The sequence below is a fragment of the Anabas testudineus genome, chromosome 6 (assembly GCF_900324465.2).
Source record: "Anabas testudineus chromosome 6, fAnaTes1.2, whole genome shotgun sequence".
Classification (NCBI taxonomy): Eukaryota; Metazoa; Chordata; class Actinopteri; order Anabantiformes; family Anabantidae; genus Anabas; species Anabas testudineus.
In genome coordinates this window covers 2,667,984-2,687,344 of record NC_046615.1, presented here as the reverse complement: position 1 = coordinate 2,687,344, position 19,361 = coordinate 2,667,984, and the positions used below count along the sequence as shown (strand labels likewise).

At 40.3% G+C, this 19,361-nt stretch overlaps 1 protein-coding gene across 8 annotated transcripts in view; it reads left to right on the top strand.

Annotated features, from left to right (window-relative positions):
- ndrg4 (NDRG family member 4) overlaps positions 1–19,361 on the top strand; it is a 49,584-nt gene that overhangs the window by 25,323 nt on the left and 4,900 nt on the right. For 3 of the 8 annotated variants that reach the window (XM_026365962.1, XM_026365959.1, XM_026365963.1), the window contains 15 exons: positions 2,902–3,060; positions 6,524–6,562; positions 11,313–11,418; positions 14,050–14,170; positions 14,459–14,521; positions 15,032–15,092; positions 15,210–15,296; positions 15,396–15,452; positions 15,573–15,676; positions 15,830–15,886; positions 16,544–16,595; positions 17,927–17,974; positions 18,534–18,569; positions 18,714–18,765; positions 18,930–18,968. In XM_026365962.1, the coding sequence (XP_026221747.1) occupies positions 2,902–3,060; positions 6,524–6,562; positions 11,313–11,418; positions 14,050–14,170; positions 14,459–14,521; positions 15,032–15,092; positions 15,210–15,296; positions 15,396–15,452; positions 15,573–15,676; positions 15,830–15,886; positions 16,544–16,595; positions 17,927–17,974; positions 18,534–18,569; positions 18,714–18,765; positions 18,930–18,968 (1,081 nt within the window). Of the gene's footprint in view, positions 1–2,901; positions 3,061–6,523; positions 6,563–9,775; positions 9,955–11,312; positions 11,419–14,049; positions 14,171–14,458; positions 14,522–15,031; positions 15,093–15,209; positions 15,297–15,395; positions 15,453–15,572; positions 15,677–15,829; positions 15,887–16,543; positions 16,596–17,926; positions 17,975–18,533; positions 18,570–18,713; positions 18,766–18,929; positions 18,969–19,361 lie in introns of those variants that run through there. The other 5 variants (XM_026365965.1, XM_026365964.1, XM_026365960.1 and 2 more) reach the window with 4 other exon arrangements.

Sequence of the window (19,361 nt, the reverse complement as noted above, 5' to 3'; positions counted from 1 at the left end):
AAAGAGCCATTTCTTGATGACGTGGGTTGGCTATTATTCTTGCAGGCAGTGTGAATGGAGCTGAAATAAGTAGATAAAGAGTACTGTATCTGGCAGATTAAATGATAACAAAGGAAAAGGGGAGGGCGAGCTGAATGGACAGCATATTAAACAACATGTTAATCTGATCATGTGGAGTAAGTCTGGCGTCTGCTTCTGCTAATTTCTGTTGCAGGAATCTGTGTGACATATAAACTGTCTAAAAATGTTTGCCATGATTCACTTAGCCGGTGAATCAGGAATGAAACTGTCCACCCAGTAGATACAGTAGCTCTGGGTTTATTAGTAGTAGCTGGGCAGTGAATGACTAATTCTGCTACTGATAAGCTCATTTACCAACAAGGCTATTAGGCCTGTTTATTATGACTCGCTGCTGCAGAGATAATCAGTGTCATCTCCTGTTGCCTCATCCGCTCAGCCACATGTTTTTTGCATTTATGTTATCGTCCTGTCGAAGTCGACATGTTACCTCCTGCCTCTCTCCTCTCCCAGCTTATTTAGAGTCCGTAGCTCTAGTGCTGTGCAACCGTGTGTGAGTGACCTTTAAGAGCACTTACTGTGTGATTACCTCCTGGCACAAAACACTGGTTAGACTCACAGCAAGTCATGTTGGAATAATGCTGCATTCAGTTCATACGGGCACAAAAGAGACTGATGGCGGAAAGCAACAAGCCAGCAAATTGTCAGGAGTGCCATTTTGTTGCTTAGTGCTAAAAGGCCCTATAACCAATTTTAGATGGATTTCTGAGGACCAAAACAAACTCAAGGCTATATACTTTCGCTCCCTGCTCCTGTTTCTGCATCTACATGTGCCTCCATGGAACCACTCACCTGAGCAAAGGTGTTATTAACTGCTAGTGTTGTAAGTGGGCTTTCTGTGACTTGCCTCAATGCTTGTTTGAAACGAGAACTGGTGCTTGGTTTGCTAGGGAGCGGGCAGGGCTTATTTTCAGGCCATGGCAACAATGAGGATTCAGTGGAATAAAAACCGAAGCCCTGAATGTAAATAAAAAAAAAAAAAAACTTAGATGTGTGTAAAATATTAGTTATTGCAGCTTAAAAACAAATAAATATATATTTGTAGGGCCATGTGTTTTTTTTATATCTCAAAGTAGTCTAGTCAGTAAATTAGACAATAGTCATTATTTTTGGTTAGTTTATTTAAAATGTGATTGTGACAATGCTTTGGGTTTCTGTAAAAAAAAAGAAAAAGTACTTTCAGGTCTTTATTTATAGTTTTTCACTTGATTTAATTTTTGCTTTGTTACGATAAGATGAACTGAATTGCTGAAACTAACAGAATTGTCCACATGCTCTCTGCTCTCTGTCTCCACGCTGACAATTCACCCCCACATACCTCCTTAAACAAACTGAAACACATAATTTACATGCTCTTCTGAGTTGAGTTCAAGGCACTTAATTTGAGCTAAATGCAAGAGACAGATAGTTTGGAGCTAGTGCTAAATTATGAACAAGTTTATTGCATTTCAACAGCCAAAAAAACACTTCTTTGCCAGGAAAACGGGGGCTAGATTATCGTGACACAACAAGATTAACTGAAGCTTTGTTGTAAAATAAAAAAATTGGGTATCATTCATTAGATTGGTTTAATTGCAGTGTGCTTGGTGCCGATTCCAATTAGTGAGCTAATAGCTAAAGCTAACCGAGGCTAACCTGAGCAGCAAACATTTAGTTTTACCAGTGATCAAAATGCATCAAACTATGGCTGCACATAGCATTCACAACAAGTGAAATGTAGAGGTGATTTTAAGATCCTCTCATTTGTTGTAAACCACGGCTTGGCTTGGCATCAGCTTACATCTCTGATCTCCTCATCCTGAATCACACCTCTCTGTTCTACGCTCGAGGTCATGCAACCTTTTTTATTGATGCTTCTATATATATATATATATATATATATATATATATATATATATATATATATATATATATATATATATATATATATATATATATGGAACAGTTTACCTCTCCTTGTCAGATCTTCCCCTTATGCTGCCTTCAGGCTAAAGACTCACATCTATGCAGCTGCTTCTGAGTCACCATAAACAATAACTTATTGACTCAACAGCTTAAATTTAGCTAATTTTATGATACATTTTACAGCTTGCTTAGTGGGTATGACAAAGAGTTTATCTGTCAGGTGTTAACTGATTAACTGATTTAACAAATTAAACAGTGTTAGCCTGACACAACCTATACCTATTCTGAAAGACTGTAACACTACTAATACTAATTGAACTCTCAGAAATTCTGGTCAGAGCATATTAAGCATATTTATTTATTATTATTATTTATTTAGATTGTGGAGTGTCCTAAGGAAGGAGTTTTACAGGAAATAAAACTAAATCCCAAAAATACAAATAAATAAAAGACTCTACTTATGGTGTGTGGTGAAAATGTCATGTAGGGGGTCTAGCAGGGGCTAGGACTGTAGTGTGTTAGACCTTTATTCCAGATCTGAAAATAAATACCAGGTACTGTACAGCCTCTTTTGGATTTGCTTATATTTACAGTTTCCTGTGTGGCATGAATGCAGCACATTCCTGGTTTAGATTTTCTTATGGACAATTTCATCCAGCAGATGAAATTGTCCAATCTTTTTCACACAACTTGCTCCTCTTTTCAGTGAAGGAAGACTATAGATCTTCAGTTTGACATTTCTGCTGATGCTGGAACAGAAATGCTGCAAAGGCTTCAAACATCACTGAGCACACTGAACCGCAAATGGATCATGAATGATTTGACATCATATGTTTATGTATAGTATCTGTTGCTGCTATGTCTGCCCCAGTTGTTACCCAGTAACCACCTTACTGTGCTTGTTGTTTCACAACACAGCAGGATAAAGGAGAGGAAGCTTCGGGGGGGGCCCCCTGCCCTGCCAGCCCCGCGCCCCCTAAACAACCCCCTCCCCCCAGCCGCCCCACTCACCGCTGGCATGCCATCGCACGGCACTGGCTCCGCCAGACCCGCCGTCGGACCAGCGGGGTCCTCCCGGTAACTACCAGAACCACCAGAACAAGCAGAGACATCTGACTGCCAGCACACTGAATCAAACACACACGTTCAACACAACACAGCTAATCTCAGCCGAGCAGAGCAGACACCTGAAATCAAACACAGAAACTAGATCCCAAAAATCACAAGAAAGTCCCTCTAAGCTCCACAGACGACTTATTCATACTTTTGATTCCAGCCTGGAACTTACAGCATAATTAAACCAAATGTACAGTGGACCTTTCTGTAATAGTGGTGTTAGTAGCTAGCCTTGTTCCCTGTGGGTAACTAAAATATGATTTTCCTTCTCTACAATATAATCTATAATACATATACAATATTGTACATACAATACCCCTTATTTAGAGACCACTTCCAATATAAATAACATCTAAGTTTCCAGGTTGTTACTCACTCATTCCCCAAACTTTGAAACATGTTCTCTTTTACCTACATACAGTATGTATTGGTGTGTTCTGTACATTATTACAAAGTGGTCTGCTGTGAATTAAGTTTAATGACACTGTAGGTTGAAGGCTGTAATCCAAAGTGTTAGCAAGAGCTTTATTTTCTTGTAACTACATTAACATTACTGAAGTTCTAGTACTGCTACTGAAACACACCCAGTATTTGCACAATAACAAACCAGGAAAAATTTTGGGGAAGTATGCTGCCAAAATACCCTTTTCATATTGTACAAGTTCTCCACTGAAAGTCTGAAGAAGTAAATGAGTAGTAATTAATTAACAGAAATATTTCACTTTTGTTTGTTGAGCTCTGATACTATATGATGAGCACATAGTGGAGCATCAATAGTAAATGCAGCAAAAATACTGTAGTATCTAGACCATCCTGTACAAAGTCCAAATAGCCTCATGCCCATACACTGAGCAGTTAGTGACATGTGGCTGACCATCATAATCACCAGAAAATATCTTAAATAAGAACAGGAAGAGGTGGTTGGAGAACATATTGCACAGCACAGTGGCATAGCTGCACACGGGAGGATTTTTTTAGAGCAACACAAAAAGTGTCCATTATTCATCTTACACCACCTCTGCTAAGCTTTATATCATTGTATTGCTACCTTTACTTTGATGTGCAAGTGATACCGTTGTTCCTACCTGGACATCTTCATTCATACATTCACTAGGATCAGACTTAATCAACTCAGTCGCCTGATCCTCCTGGGCATGATGAATTCAATTTGATGCCGCAGTAATTCTGCTTTTCATCTAGGCCAAAATCAACATGTACAGCAACTAGGTCCTACACATCTACCACTGGCACAGAGAATGGGTCGGGCTGCGTATTTCTGTCTGAACCTGATGTGAGCCTTAGACTGTGGTGTCCAAACACTACCTGAACTTTAAGAGTTGTTTAATTTCTAAATTTCTACCTGAACCTGACTCAAAGCCTTGGCACTACCTCTGTTGGGTTCCAGGTATCCCCACCTAATCACCGTAGAACGTTTCACTATACAGAGCCTATGGAGATCAGTAAAACACAATCATCAATGAAGGACTAGGGTGTCTGTCTCACCTAGACACCTTCACTAAGACATTTCATCTACATGTCATCACCTACACTACACAGTCCCCTCCTTTCTCACTGAGCTGCTGCACATGCTCTACATGCAGTGTGATGGGTTGGGAGTTATAACAAAGAGAAGAGTGCCACCTGCTGGTCCGACCACCGTACTCTCATCTCCACCATTTTCCCCTGTGAAAATGTGAAAAAGAGCCAATTGCATGGAACCACAGGGACTAAAGTTGCCCTTTGACTCGCACATTTCAGTTGGATTTCCTCCCCCCTACATCTCCAGCCGCTTGTTGGTGATGATACAGTAGCATACTGGAAAAGTTGATACAACATTAGTTGAAGTTGTCATCTACATCTGGGCAGCTTCAGGTCCTGTTGTTTATAGTGACATCTTTCTCTCTCTTTAGGTGTGTCCCTGATCTGACTTCACTCAGTGGAGGGCCACTCCTGTCCTATCTCCCTCCTCCTCCCAGTCTTTGCTGTTAATAACATTTTTAATTTTACTTTCTTTCTCTTTTCCCTCCTACCTTAATCCGCTACTATTCCTTTTGGACTTTGTATCTGTGGTGTCTCCATCTTTAATCTTGTCATATTTTCTTTCAGAAGTCTCTTCAGAAATTCCCATGTGAACTCACAAACTAACCTATGCATGTTTAACATGGAAGCAGTGTGGAAACCATCTGTCTGACAGTTCTGACTGGTGTCTAACTTCATGTGCATGTCCTTAACTTTTTATTTAACTTTTTTAATTTGTGGTCCAGATGTTCCTACTTTGCTTTAAAGCTTAACCAAAGCAACAGAGCAGGAATGTGTTAACTAATAAATGTTCTGTAATAACACAGGTTAGGTGCAAGGAACTTGTTTTGTTGAAAGAAAGACATTTTAACATTAAGTTAAAATGTCAATCCTAAAATGCTATTAAGCATGTCTTTAGTTCCAGTCATCAGTATAATTATTTTGATTCATGTCTTCTTAAATGGAGAGTTAAGACCCTATTCCGAAAAAAGCAAGCGCCTCCCCTACAAGATAGAGCGTAATATTTTGTCTAACATCTAATTCAAAGTGTTCCAATACTGGGAAGCTTCAACTGTCATTGGCGCGGCTGTCACATCAACTGAAGCCAGCTTGTCACCAATTGGTGTCTCTGAATTTTTAAATCGATTTTGGCAGTAAAGATTAAAGTGTTATTTTTATGCTCTGATTGCACAGTATGCCTGCTCTCGTCTTTACAGTACTGTACAGATGTAAAAGAAAGTTGAGGAGACTTGCTTTTGGAGTGAATCTGGAGGCCAGGCTCTCTCTCATCCTGTATTAAAACATCATCTTTCCTCACTTTCTAACTGCTGATTTAATCACAGTTTCCTATGTGCACTAACTGCACACACACGATGTGTTGCAGTTCTAAATAACTTAAATAACTAGTAACTTTTAAAGAGGCAATCACCTATCTTACTCAGCAACAACACGGAGGGATCTTTCTAAAGTCTGTCAACAACCCAGATGATGTCATAGGGGTCATCTAATTAAACAGTCAAGATGACATTTATTATTGGGTTGGATTCGAGTTTGCATTGTGGGAAGTGTAGTCAGGCTCAATTTCGAACAGTTTCACCCACAACAAGATCCTGTATTTTATCATACAGAGGGAGAAACAACATACATTTCTGTGTATGTTTCGAGATAGATCATAATGGAATACTGTCCTGACAAGGTGCTTCTGGGAAACTGTGCTTTTGTTTTTTGTTTTTGTTTTAATGTCTGTGGTTTTGGGCATACACCACACAGCTTGTGCTACTCTTCTGTAAGTCTAGCGGCCTTCAGCTCCAACAATGGATGCACCCTTGTGTGAAGAGAAAATGTCTGTGTGTCTGTTTTAATTTTGTTCTTTCTGTCTTCTACCTCTGCTTATCTCTCTGTGCAGGAAAGCTGTGACCAGCTGATGCCAGCAGGGGATTGGAAGGTATGAGCTGTTAGTCTGCTGCCACTGCTGTTGGGTAAAGATGGAGTCTGCCTCCCTCTCTCCTTCCTGTTACCTTTTCCCATCAGTGCATCTCCTCTTTTGTGTTCTCACCATCCATCAGCCTCCTCCTTCCTTTTGTTTCTCACCTCTCCGTGCTTGCTCTTTGACAGGCATCAACTGTGATGCCTGCCAGAGTCAACAGACAAAAGTAAAGGAGGAAGGTTCATCAGGCTAAATATAACAGCGATGATAACAAGTGCTCCTAGATGGAAGCATGGCCTCAACTATAACATCAACAAATTACTAAAAATGTGCATATTGGATATGTGTAAAGTTTAAGGTGTGTCACAATATAGGGTTCAAGGCTAAATAGTTTCTCTTGAGACAAAAAGCTATGTTTAGAGTACGCAGATATTTTAATCTGTGAACAGTTAATGTTTCAGAGAAGCTAGCTTAGATAAGCTAACGTTTAGCTTAACTTTGTTACTCACTAATTTTGACCACTATTAGCATCAATGCTAACATTAGCCAGAACCTAAGCGAGTGCATACTTACTATGACACGATAGTAGGTAAAAAAAAAGCATACTCTTCACATCAAGTAAAACAAACAAACAAACAAAAAACTTTAACACAATATGTTGATATGTCAATGCTAATGATAATTTAAATCAAATAACAAGCACTGCAGCAACATTAATGTGCATTAATTGGATCTTTTACACCAGTCAGCTTAGTTAATTAGAGTAGAATACCTGAACTCACTGGTTAATAAACATCCATGACACATTACCTCATCAGTTCGAGAAGTCTGCAGGTTCTTTCTTTTATATTTTAGATTTTTTTAAGACGTTAACAGCTCCACTGGGTTATTTTAGTCAAACATGCTGAGTGTCAGACAGGAATGAAACACCTCTCTATCACAGCTACCTGACAAGCCGACGTCTTAAATAATAGGCTGCATTAGAGGAGCCGTGCTTCTGCCTGCTGTCTGCCTCTATCTCATTTATAGACGTAACGGGAAGTAAAAGTACTTAAGCTAGTGTTTGCTTATGTGTATGATTGATTGATTCTACATAATACTATTACATTCTGCTTCAGAACATAAAACATTTGTTTTAAATCCACTTAACATCCTTAGATGAATCCTACAGATGGCCAGTCTCCTTTTTTTTTTTAGTTTACTAGGTTCGATTTGCAACTTCTGCCTGAGGTAAAACCAAAAAGGTGAGGAGCGTCAGGTTTCCACCAGGTGGTGAAAAAGAACGTTATTAGAGAGCTATATATATTTAAAAATTAAAAGTAGCTGAACCTTTTAGTATGTAAAACTATTGGATTAGTTAATTATTAGGTTGAGTAGGATTTGATAAAAAGGGAATATTAGTTACTACTGGTTTCTTGACACAAAACTAGCAATTTAGGTGTGGAAACATTTGTCCCTCATCAGTGATTGCTGGAAATCACCACTGATAAACAGTATTTATCATTGTTTTGTACCACAACCTGCCTCCATCCTGTTTTGCCTCTTTGTCTCTTTCTTTCTTTTTTGGTCAAGGATTCGGCCTCTCTTTCAAGTATGATCTTCTACTGTATTTCTTCAAATTTTGTCTCACAACATTAATTCTTCCTCCTCTTCCTCTGCCAAGCAGTTTCAAGGCATCCTACAATTGAGTGTCAAAATATGAATATTAATTACGAATATGAATAATATTGTGTAATAATAACATTTAATTTCACTGACGCTTTCATTTGATAACTGTTTTACAGTTTAGAACAAGGGAGATTGTAAGTCTCAAAACCTGGATTGCTTTGTATTTTTTGGCTATACTGTACATGAATTTTAAATCTTGACACTGTCAATATAAACTACTGTGCGTCACCTAAAGTAACTATGGTACAACTTATATCAAAGTTTGAATGACAGTTTGAGTAACCAACATTAGCTTCTGACAATTCCAAGCACAAAGTATCATCTTTACATAATGATCTGAAAAAAGAGGTGGATGTGTCTGATGGAAGGTGTGTATGTGTGTGCAGGAGGAGGCGAGGGGGGTCGTGTCATAGCACTGCATAATTAATGTTTAACAAGATAAAAAATTGCATCTTAGCTAGAGGAAAGTGTTAGCATATGGTATATAACTGTCTACATGAAGGAGAAATAAAAGCAACAAATACAAAAATACAGCAATACTTGCTGGTAAAGATTGTATGTTTAAAGCAGACAGTGACAGGGGTTAAGTGCTGCTTCAAGTTGAGTCAGCATGTCCAGTGTCCTGTCAACAGGAAAGGGGGAACAGACTGACACAGAAAAGAGAGGACAGAGGGAGAGAAAAGGGACAGAGATGGGGTTTAAGAGGCAGGACAAAAGGGTTGAGCTGCTGAGTGACAAAGAGCGGGAAAGTCTGTGTGTGTCAGCAAGACAGCGGCTCACACACCATCAGTCATGTGAAGATGCACGTATGCTACTCACCCTTCATCAAATGTCAAAATAAATTTAACCTGGACTCTTGACTGTAACTACAATTTAGTTTAGGATGAGAGCAAATTCAGTTCACTCAATGGGGTAACTGCTTCAGTTCAACAGCTCCCTGTGCTTCATTGTCTCGGTACTGGGCTGTTTACGCAACTGTGGTATTTTGGTTTTGAACAGTGCTGTGAATCAGTTATGGAAGGCAGAGGAAGGGCAGACAGTCGTTTACTGTGATGTAGTCATGCCCTTTGCTTCTGGTTAGAGGCCGTGCAGCTGACCTCTGTACAGTGGACGTTTGTTAAAGAAAAGTAAAAAGGTAGTTGTGAGAACCAAAGCATGGGGACTCTCTTACTGTAGAGCTGTCCAAACATTTTTCATGCAGAGATCTTGTGTCATTAGCGCTAATAAATGAATGACAGCAGTTTATGTTTTTGCCAGAGGCCTGGGACATAACAAGCTTTCTGAGGAAATGAAAGTCAGTGAAGCAGAAACAAATGAAAAATAGAGCATCAGTGGTGCTGATGAGAGAGAAAGAGAGAGTTTGTGTGCCTTCAGACTGACAAGACAGTCGACCAATCCTACACAGGGGAGGTAATGCTGTGAGCCAGTCATCTCCAACCTGTCCCATCCCCCAGTCTCTGTGCCTATAGAGTGCAAGGGAAGAGGAGGGAGGGAACGAGTGGGAGGAGGGCAGCAGCTGAGCAGCTTAAGAGCCCGAGTGGGAGTAGTGCCGAGCATACAAAGGCACTGCAGCAACCTGCAGCATCTGCTAACCAGCTCTGCATCCTGCTGCGAGTTCTCACCAGGACCTAGTCCTTTAAACCGGGAGAGGCCTGGCTGCTCATCTCCCTGTCTGCACCCTCCTCTTCTTGATATACTGAGCATACAGTTACTGTGGAACCATGCCTGAGTGCTGGGATGGGGTGAGTAGCAGCCGGGAAGAGTTGTGGGGTGCATACAGTACATCAGCAGTTTATGGATGTTTTAATCATAGTCTGTGTTTGTGTGACTGTTTTGTCGTATTCTGAGCAAATGTGTGTGTGTGAGGCCACAAAATGAAGCCGTGCATTGATCGTGTGGAGTGTGTTCTGCTGTGAGAAACTGCAGCATCACTGTTAAATAATGGGTCATTCTTTCTTTCTGGCCCACTGACACACTTAAGCAAGCTAATACAGACGCTGTGCCATGCACCGGTGCACATACCTCTGCGGATAAACACATAAGTGTGTTTGCGTACGTGTGTGTTTGGAGAAAGGGTTAATCCTTTGCAGTATTAGCCATTTTTGTAAACCTTGAAACAGATGACTGAACAGAATGAAGGAACGATTACTTGGCAAAACCCATGCAAGACATTTGCTTGATGAAATAAAACAAGTCACACTTTGTCTTATTTCGAACGAAACCCATGGGAAATGTTGCTTTATATTTATCAGATTCCAATCACCGAAAACAGACTGTAAACAAAGGCCTGCATGCAGCAAGTGCTTCAAATTAAGATGCTGATCGCAGATAACACTAATGTTGAAATAATACAGAGATAATCTAGCTGGATTACCTCATAACTGCACGCAAGGGGGAGGGGGGATTATGCAGAATTTTGGCAGTTAGCTACATCATTAATCACTATTTGTTTCTATATCATGAGTCACTTGGGAGTCATTTAAATCAGTCCATAGTGAATATATATCATGTTACAAATAGCTGGCAGTTATTATGAGATGCTGCAGATTGACAGCAGCGCACAGGTAAGATATTCAGTCAGCTGTTTGTCTCTGTATTTTTGTGTTTATGTTGTGAAAACACATTAAAAAGGGGACAATAACAATGACCTGATTCAAAATAAAGCAGAGTATATACTGTGCACAGCAGCGTCAGCACTATCGATAAAAGCTTCAGTGCAGTTTTCCAGTCAAAACCAGGCATAATAATCCCAAAACACCCCAGTTACTGTATTTGTGTGTGCCTACACTGCGCAGCTCAAAATAGAACCACCTCCATTTTGAGTTTGGCTGTGGCCAGCAAGTGCTGACAAAATGTGGGTCACAAAGAGAGATGTTGCACTGTGGAAATGTTTCAGAGCACGACATGTGAAGTCAGCAATTGACAGAGTGCGCAGCTCCATCATGCTCAATAAAGATGAAGGACAAAAAACAAACAAACTGTGAATCGATGGTGTTGTATGGATTATGATGACTGCGGATCGGTGTTGTGTGTACAGGTGCAGTGCTTGTTGCTTGTTGGTGCAGGGGAGACAGAGTATGTGTGTTTGTGTGTTTTGCAGGAACATGATGTTGAGACCCCTTACGGGATGCTGCATGTGATAATCCGTGGGGCACCCAAGGGGAACAAGCCCGCTATCCTCACCTACCACGATGTGGGACTGAATCGTGAGTATCCACTGAAAAATCATGTGTGTAGGTGTGTGTGTGTGTGTGTAGGTGTGTCTCTGCACACGTTCCGTGATTTTCAGCAAGCTGTTCCTGCGCTTGTCAGAAGTGATAATTGGTGTCCACACCATGTTGTTCCCTCCTGTCTTCACTCTGCTAGCACACGTACGCAGACAAAGACTAACACCTAGGAAGTTTGTGTCACCAGTGTCACGACTGTAGAGATCATTAAAAGTAACAAAAGTGTTAAAAAACACATTGGTCTCATGAAACGGTGAAACTTCTCATAACAGTAGGTAATAATAAACATAAATAATCTCGAGCTCTATGCTGAAGTCTAAAAGCTGAGTGTTGACGGTTGCTGTCATTCTACAAAGTCACAGCATTCCCTAACTGACAGCAGGGATAATATTGTAAATCCAGGTGTAGAGAAGAGTTGGGGACAGGCCTGATGAACACAGGAGTGATGACAACAGAGCAAAAACAATGTGAGACAATGAAAGAGTCCAAGAGTGTAATCATGAGGAGTGAAGAAAATAGAAAAGAGAAGAGGAGATGATGAGGCAAATGAAAGGGTGAGTATAAAAGGCATCAAAATCTAGGTCAGAAAAACGTCCCTATCCTGCAGAGGGAGGCGGCAGGGTGGGGCCAGTGGCAATGCGGAGCTGCCTTGATTGTTGGAGGTGGGTTTGGGATGTAGGGCGGTATGGAGGAACATGTTAGGGAACCAGATATCTGGCTTTTGAGGACTGTCCTGCTGCTTGCTAGCCTCTTTATAAATCATCATTAAACTTATTACGCATCTAATCTAGAACCTACACGATGATACGATGAAAAGAGTCAAAATACACGACTAAAGAGTAAAAGAAAACCAAATTACTTAGTGAGAAATACTCATTGAAGTGACTTCCACTCAGTGGGGTGGAACAGTACGTGAATTTAAAGCATAGCAGAAAAGAGAACAGGAGAGAGAAAATGAAATGAAGAGAAAACGATGAATAAAGTGCAAGAGAGAGAAAGAGGAGGGAAAAGATGGGAGAGCAGCAATTTTTGCAGATAAGAAAGAAAATAATCTGTCGCTGTGTGGCTGATACGACTGCAGAGGATGAGAAGGCTTAAAAAAAGAAAAGAAGAGGGATGATGGCATAGGAGGCTTAAACATAGAGAGGAAAAGAAAGTGCAGCGGGAGAAAGTAGGTCATGGAGTCAGTGGGAGTGCAGACTGCAAGTGCTGAGCCAATGACTCAGCATGCACCACACGGAAGCGGGGCAATCTTCTCACCTCTGTCCTCACGTACCATCGGTTGTGTTTACACAAAAAGCTGACATTTGGGTGCCAGCTTAGTGGCAAAGATTAAACAGTCACCTTCTCAGCCTCCCCTACTTTTCATCTCTGACCCAGTTATCATGCTAATTGGTCCATTTAATTAAGTCCGCTCTGTTCAAAGCTCGAGGAGGAAACAATGTTTGCTGCTGCTGCTGAAAGTAGGCCAACTCCAGAGCCGGTGGGAGGAGGGCAAACGGAGAGCTGACATTTATTATAAATGGAGCTATTTGAGAATTCAGTTTTCTTTTTTTTCTGTAGTGGTTCATGAAATAGAGCCCTACGTTTTCAGAGAAACCCTCAGTGAGTCACTCACAATATAAATGTGTGTCCTAAGAAAGACAAGAAAAAAGTAGGGTTGAGCAGTAATTAAAATCTTTAATAAATCAGTTTAATGATAATGTCTAAAGATATACACAAACACACATATACTAACTTTGTAACTATACAGTATGCCAGCGGCTGTGTAACGGTTTTCTTGCTGTTGTTAACCAGCTAGCTAATTTTTGTTTAATACCTTAAATAATTAAATCACAAATATTTTACAGTACATAGAGTGAATTTAGAACTTAGTAAATAGTTTCTACATATTGAAAATACTGAACAGCAGAATGTGTACATAAAGAAGATTATTTTATTATTCTATGCATTAATGTATAACATGCATGCATAGAAGAATAAAAGAATAAAATGCATATACATGCATGCTTATACATTATACGTGTATATGCATGCATGTATTTATAGACAAACTACTTTCATACCCTGTGCAAACAGAAAGAAAATACAGACAGAAATTTTACAGTAACTAGCCTCACTGAAATTCAATAACAATTTAGCGACTTGTCAGTAAGTCATTCAGAGCTCCTACACTACAAAGTTAAGGGACTTTTGGATGCACTTACTTGAGTGCTAGCTAACAAGACACATTAAAAACAAGTTGTTTTTATGCCATGCTAAACAGCTGCATGGACATGCAGAAAGGACAAAATGATTATTAGTTTGAACATTTTTAAGCAAAAGGTCTCTCGAAAGGACAAATCTGGGACACTGGAACTGCCAAGTTAAAGAGTGTCTTAAGAAACAAATACTGTACATGTAACTCATAGTGTCACATTTCTATTATGAAAATAGGTGAATGAGGGTTGTGTGACTGGAAGGAGTCTTTGCCTTGTCCTTGCTGGCACAGTGTCACTAAGTCCAGATGGTCACCCCTCTGAGTGCGGTGCATAGTTAATGGGATCCTCCTGTCCCCTCCATCCATCCATCCTCTCACCCCATGCAACCTCTGTTTTCTCTCTCCTACAGACAAGCTGTGCTTCAACACTTTTTTCAGTAATGAGGACATGCAGGAGATCACGAAGCACTTTGTGGTTTGCCACATTGATGCCCCTGGACAACAGACTGGAGCTGCACAGTTGCCACAGGGGTATATGAACACAAATTACATATGACTAGGGATATGTTTGTAAATAAGCAGTAATGAATAGGGAATTATTTACTATTTAATATGTGTTAATTATCTGGTGGTCAGGGGATTAGACTACTGATGAACAGATAATGCTGCAGTTAACATTATTACCTCATTTAAATCAGTTTAAAGTATCTACAGTAAATATGTTACAAATGCATTAAAAAACACTGCAATGCAGTAATCACACACACAACATGCAAAGCGGAGATGAGCCTCAAGGAGATGTATCCTTTCTCCCCACAGGTACCAGTACCCCACTATGGACCAGCTGGCTGGAATGCTGCCCACCGTGGTGCAGCACTTTGGGTTAGTACTTCTTGGATTCAAATCCACGTAGTCCACATTTATTTATTCACAGCCAATGCTTTTAATAACAGTCATCTGCAGGGAAAAATGTTGTCAAAACCAAGATATATTTCATATATATTCAAAGATCTATTTTCCCTTTTGGGTTCCACATAAAATCAAACTTGTATGTGTTCTGTGTCTCATTTAAACCAATGTTCTCAAGTATTTTGGTGCATTCTGGTTCAAAATGTGACTGTACTCACTGAAGTGTAACAGCATGGTCAGGTTAGTGTTAGCCAGCCTCTTGGATTCCTGAGCAGTCTCTCCAGACTAGAAGACAAAGAAGAAGGCATTTCTTGCCAACAGCATGTAATTTTAGCCTGAACATACAGTACCATCCACAGCTGAGATGTACAACGCTTGACTCGGTTTGAACATGAATTTCAATCTGTGCTGCCAACAGTACCACTCTGCAACACAGTATAAGCACTCCAGAATATTGTTGTTTAAATGCTGATGATCTCTTAGGTTTAAGAGCATTATTGGGATCGGAGTTGGAGCTGGAGCCTACATTCTCGCCAAGTTTGCTGTAAGTCAAATAAGTCCTACTCCTCTGTATGTGCTGTACCTAGATTGCTTGTCCACAAGGAGCCAAGGACAAAGTCACCTATTATTGTTTATGTGTTCTGCTGTCTGCTGCCTACAGTTGATCTTCCCTGACCTGGTAGAGGGCTTGGTTCTGCTCAACATTGACCCCAATGGCAAAGGATGGATTGACTGGGCTGCCACCAAAGTACTTTTCCTCTACTACTGTGTACTAGTGATACACAAAACAAATACAGACCATCATATTGTTTTCCAGCTGTAATAATCTCCCTGTTTTTTCCCTCAGCTGTCAGGTCTGACCAGTACTCTGCCAGATACTGTGCTGCCACATCTTTTCAGTCAGGTACTTCCTAGAAATAGGATAAACAAAACATAGCAAATCTTTCTTCACCCCCCAGCTTATAAATTATGTTTCTTTGCAAATGTTCTGACCCAAATTGTGTGTGTTTTTGTGTGTATTCAGGAGGAGCTGATGAACAACACAGAGCTAGTGCAGAGCTACCGGCAACAGATCAACAACACCGTCAACCAGTTCAACCTGCAGCTCTTCTGGAACATGTACAACAGGTGGAGCAACGTGAACACACACACACACACACACACACACACACACACACACACACACACACACACACACACACACACACACACACACACAGATAAAGTCAAAAACATAAAAACAACAGCATCTTATTATTTATTTTGTGTCACCTCTTCCAGTCGGAGGGATCTGGAGATGAATCGCAGTGGAACAGTGCTCAACGCCAAGACCCTGAAGTAAGTCTGCAGAGTTTTCTTAATATGATGGTGTAGATAGTGCAGCTCACTGAACTAGTCTCATTAAGGTTGACTGTTTGAACTAGAGAGACTTGACAACTAGAAAAAACTATTTTTGCTTCTTCACTTTTTCTAGAAGTACAATTCCATTGATTTGGAGCATTTGTACAACTTTGAACATAAAAAAATGTCTTTCCAAATACACATACATTTACAAAACTCTGCCAGGCTAAAATAACAAAACATGATTTCTCTCATCCAAATATGTGACTCCAACATTATTAAAGCACAACACAAGGTTGGAGTCAAGAAAAGACTGGGGGAGAATGATTTGATCAACAGTTAATATTAAGTTCTATGTTTCAGACTCAAACTTTAAATTGACCACTTGACTGGTTTCTACAATACCAGAAAATGTAAAAAAGAAACATTTCTACATGTCTACATGCATCAGAGAGTCATATATATGTACCAAAATGCATAATAATTTGCATAATATGGGCTCTTTAAATGTTCTTCTTAAAATCAATGCAAGTTCTTAGGTTCTACGAAATTCAAAATGTACTAAAAATTATAAATAAAATCAAAAAACAGCCAACTGTCTGGCCTGTACATTATATGTAACATGTATGTATATGTAATGCTGTTTTTCTGTAGGTGTCCTGTGATGCTGGTTGTAGGAGACAACGCCCCTGCTGAGGAAGGAGTGGTGAGTCCATCATCTTTCTTTCCTTCTCTGAAGATTTCTCTCTCTTTCAACAACCGTGTCTCACGTCTGAACTCGCTCCTTTAACATTCCCACGGAGATGACTTGTTTCTTCAAAGTAATAACGCTTCTAAGAATCATCAGTCTGTCTAAACCTAAGTCATCCCCTCATTCCCCTGTTTCCTCTCTGTTCAGTGCTTTGTACTTGGCACAGAAATCTAGTTAGTGACTGTCCTCATTCAGGGAAACGGAAATAAATCAGCTGGCAGAAACCTGGTTCACTCTCTCTGCAATCCTGCTGAACCCCTTCGGACTTTCTGTGTGTCTGTTTTCTCTCTATCTCTCCATCTGTGATTCATGCCTTTGATTTAATTCCATAGGTGTGTGTGTGTGTGTGTGTGTGTGTGTGTGTGTGTGTGTGTGTGTGTGTGTGTGTGTGTGTGTGTGTGTGTGTGTGTGTGTATGTGTGCGTGCTTATGTCTGTTCTCCAGGGGCCAGATGGCCTCTCTCTGTCTCTGGGGTTTCCTACCTTGATGTGGCCCAGATTATGCTTCTGCACCAGTGAATGTGTTGCATGTTTAAACCAATTTAAATCAAATCTCTTTTTTTTGGGTGGAAGAGGAGGAGGAATGGGATGGAGGTATGGAGTAGAGGGGAGCAGCATGAGGAGCTGGGAGATGTAAACGAAGGTTGTTAATCGGTTGTGACAGATGGAGGTCGCGTTAACATTTCATATTCACTGATATGTTCAACTGAAGCTGCTGTGTTTGTTCCCAATTACTCTAAATGATACATTCTTGTACATGGAGTGTGTGGATCAACAGAGACGTAGAATAGGATTAAAGATACATAAAGTCCGTAGAAACACAGAAATATGTGCATTTCCATTGCAGTGATGTGGCATTTTGTTCATATTTAATATGTTTGGGAAGTAAATGGAGTGCTGTAATCTCTGCGAGGGATTAAAGACTAAACACAGCAGCAGACAGCAAAAACATGTGCTGTGTGTGTATGACGCAGGCTGTGTGTTTATCCCTGCTGTGACTGTCAGTGTCCAGGAGTGTGAGCGGTCATGCATTGTGTGTTTGTGCATCTGTGCACATCTGTCTACAGTCTGTGTGTGAATGTGTGTGTGTGTGCACTGCGGCTGTGTTTCCAGCCTTCTGGAGTGACTCATCTCTGCAGCACACTGCAGTATCTGGGTCACTCACATAAGCAAAGACTAATATATTCTCCACATATAGACTACACGCAGCATTATCCCTCTGTCATGTTTCCCGTTACTGTGGCTTTCTTGTCTCAGTTCAGTTCAATTTCCTTTTTTTGTCTTAAAGGTTGAGTGCAATTCCAAACTGGATCCAACCAACACCACCTTCCTAAAGGTAACTGTTTGTCCTCATCCCACCTATAGCTACACACGTTTAGCTGACAGATGAGAAGCGAGTTTGATGCAGATGCTTGAATTTCTGGTTCTGGTTCTGGTTCTTGCATGTATCACCAGAAAAGTCAGACTCTTACCGCTAGGTGATCCTACAGTGTGAAACAATCACAGATTGGTGGGCTGACCCCATCTATTTGCATTAACTTCTGTTTTGAACAACCACCAGCTCAGCAAAGTTCTAGCTGAAAGTGTCCATACACATGGACACACGTGTGATTCAGCATCTCTGTTTTTCCTTCTTTCTGCACAATAAATAGCCCGCAGGAGTACACACTACTCAACAGACGCCATGTTCAATTACTGCTGTTGATTGTATAAAATAATACAAAAATCTCCATCACCACACTTGGAGAGATAGGAAATTGTAATGTACAGTGTATGAAATAAACTTCATAATATAAAAAAGCATCCTCTATGTAGAGCGCTGAAACAAGCGCTGACAAAGAAAGCCATAGTGCTATTAGCAGTGTGCTTGATGTTGCTTTCTCCTCTCGTGGCAGATGGCTGACTCTGGTGGACTTCCCCAGCTCACACAGGTAACAACCTTAATAAAACTACATATGATGGCCAGATAATCAAATGGAATAAAAACTCCAGACAGACCATGAATACATCATCTGTATTTAAAGCTGTGAGATTCAGTATCAGTGAAATGAAAACTCTGATGTGTTCCTCTCCAGCCTGGCAAGCTGACTGAAGCCTTCAAGTATTTCCTGCAGGGAATGGGCTACAGTAAGTGTCCACAGAAACTGAGTTTGTGTCTTATTATCAGAAATTACTTCCTCGTAAAAAGCTCTTTTTTATGTTATTCATGAATATATTGTGATGTATATTATGCAGGGGGCTCATGAGTTTTGTTAATCTTGCCCTCTGTCTCCCTTGCCCTGTTCTCTCAGTTGCTTATGTGAAGGATCGGAGGTTGAGTGGAGGGCCAGGTACTTCCTCCTCCCCATTCTCCTGTTAGCTCTTATCGCTGCCCCGTTCAATGACATGAGCATTTTGGAATTTATTTTAATTTGATTTTGTTATGGATACAATCTTTTGGACTGTTTGTTTTACTTTCATATCTGTTTTGTTTAATCCCCAGGACATTTAACCCCATCTTTGTTTTAACAAAATAATTTTTCCTCCCATGGAAAAATATGCTGCCCTTCCCCCCATCCCTTTGCCATTGCATCTCCAGTAGTGCTCTTTGCATGGCCTTCAGCTAGCTTTGAGCAAAACCTTTTGGACTAAGTTTAGAACAAATGACCAGCAACATTAGTACTATTTTAGTTTTTAAAAGTTAAGTTCCTATAATCAAATGATTTCTAATTAAAACTACAGCT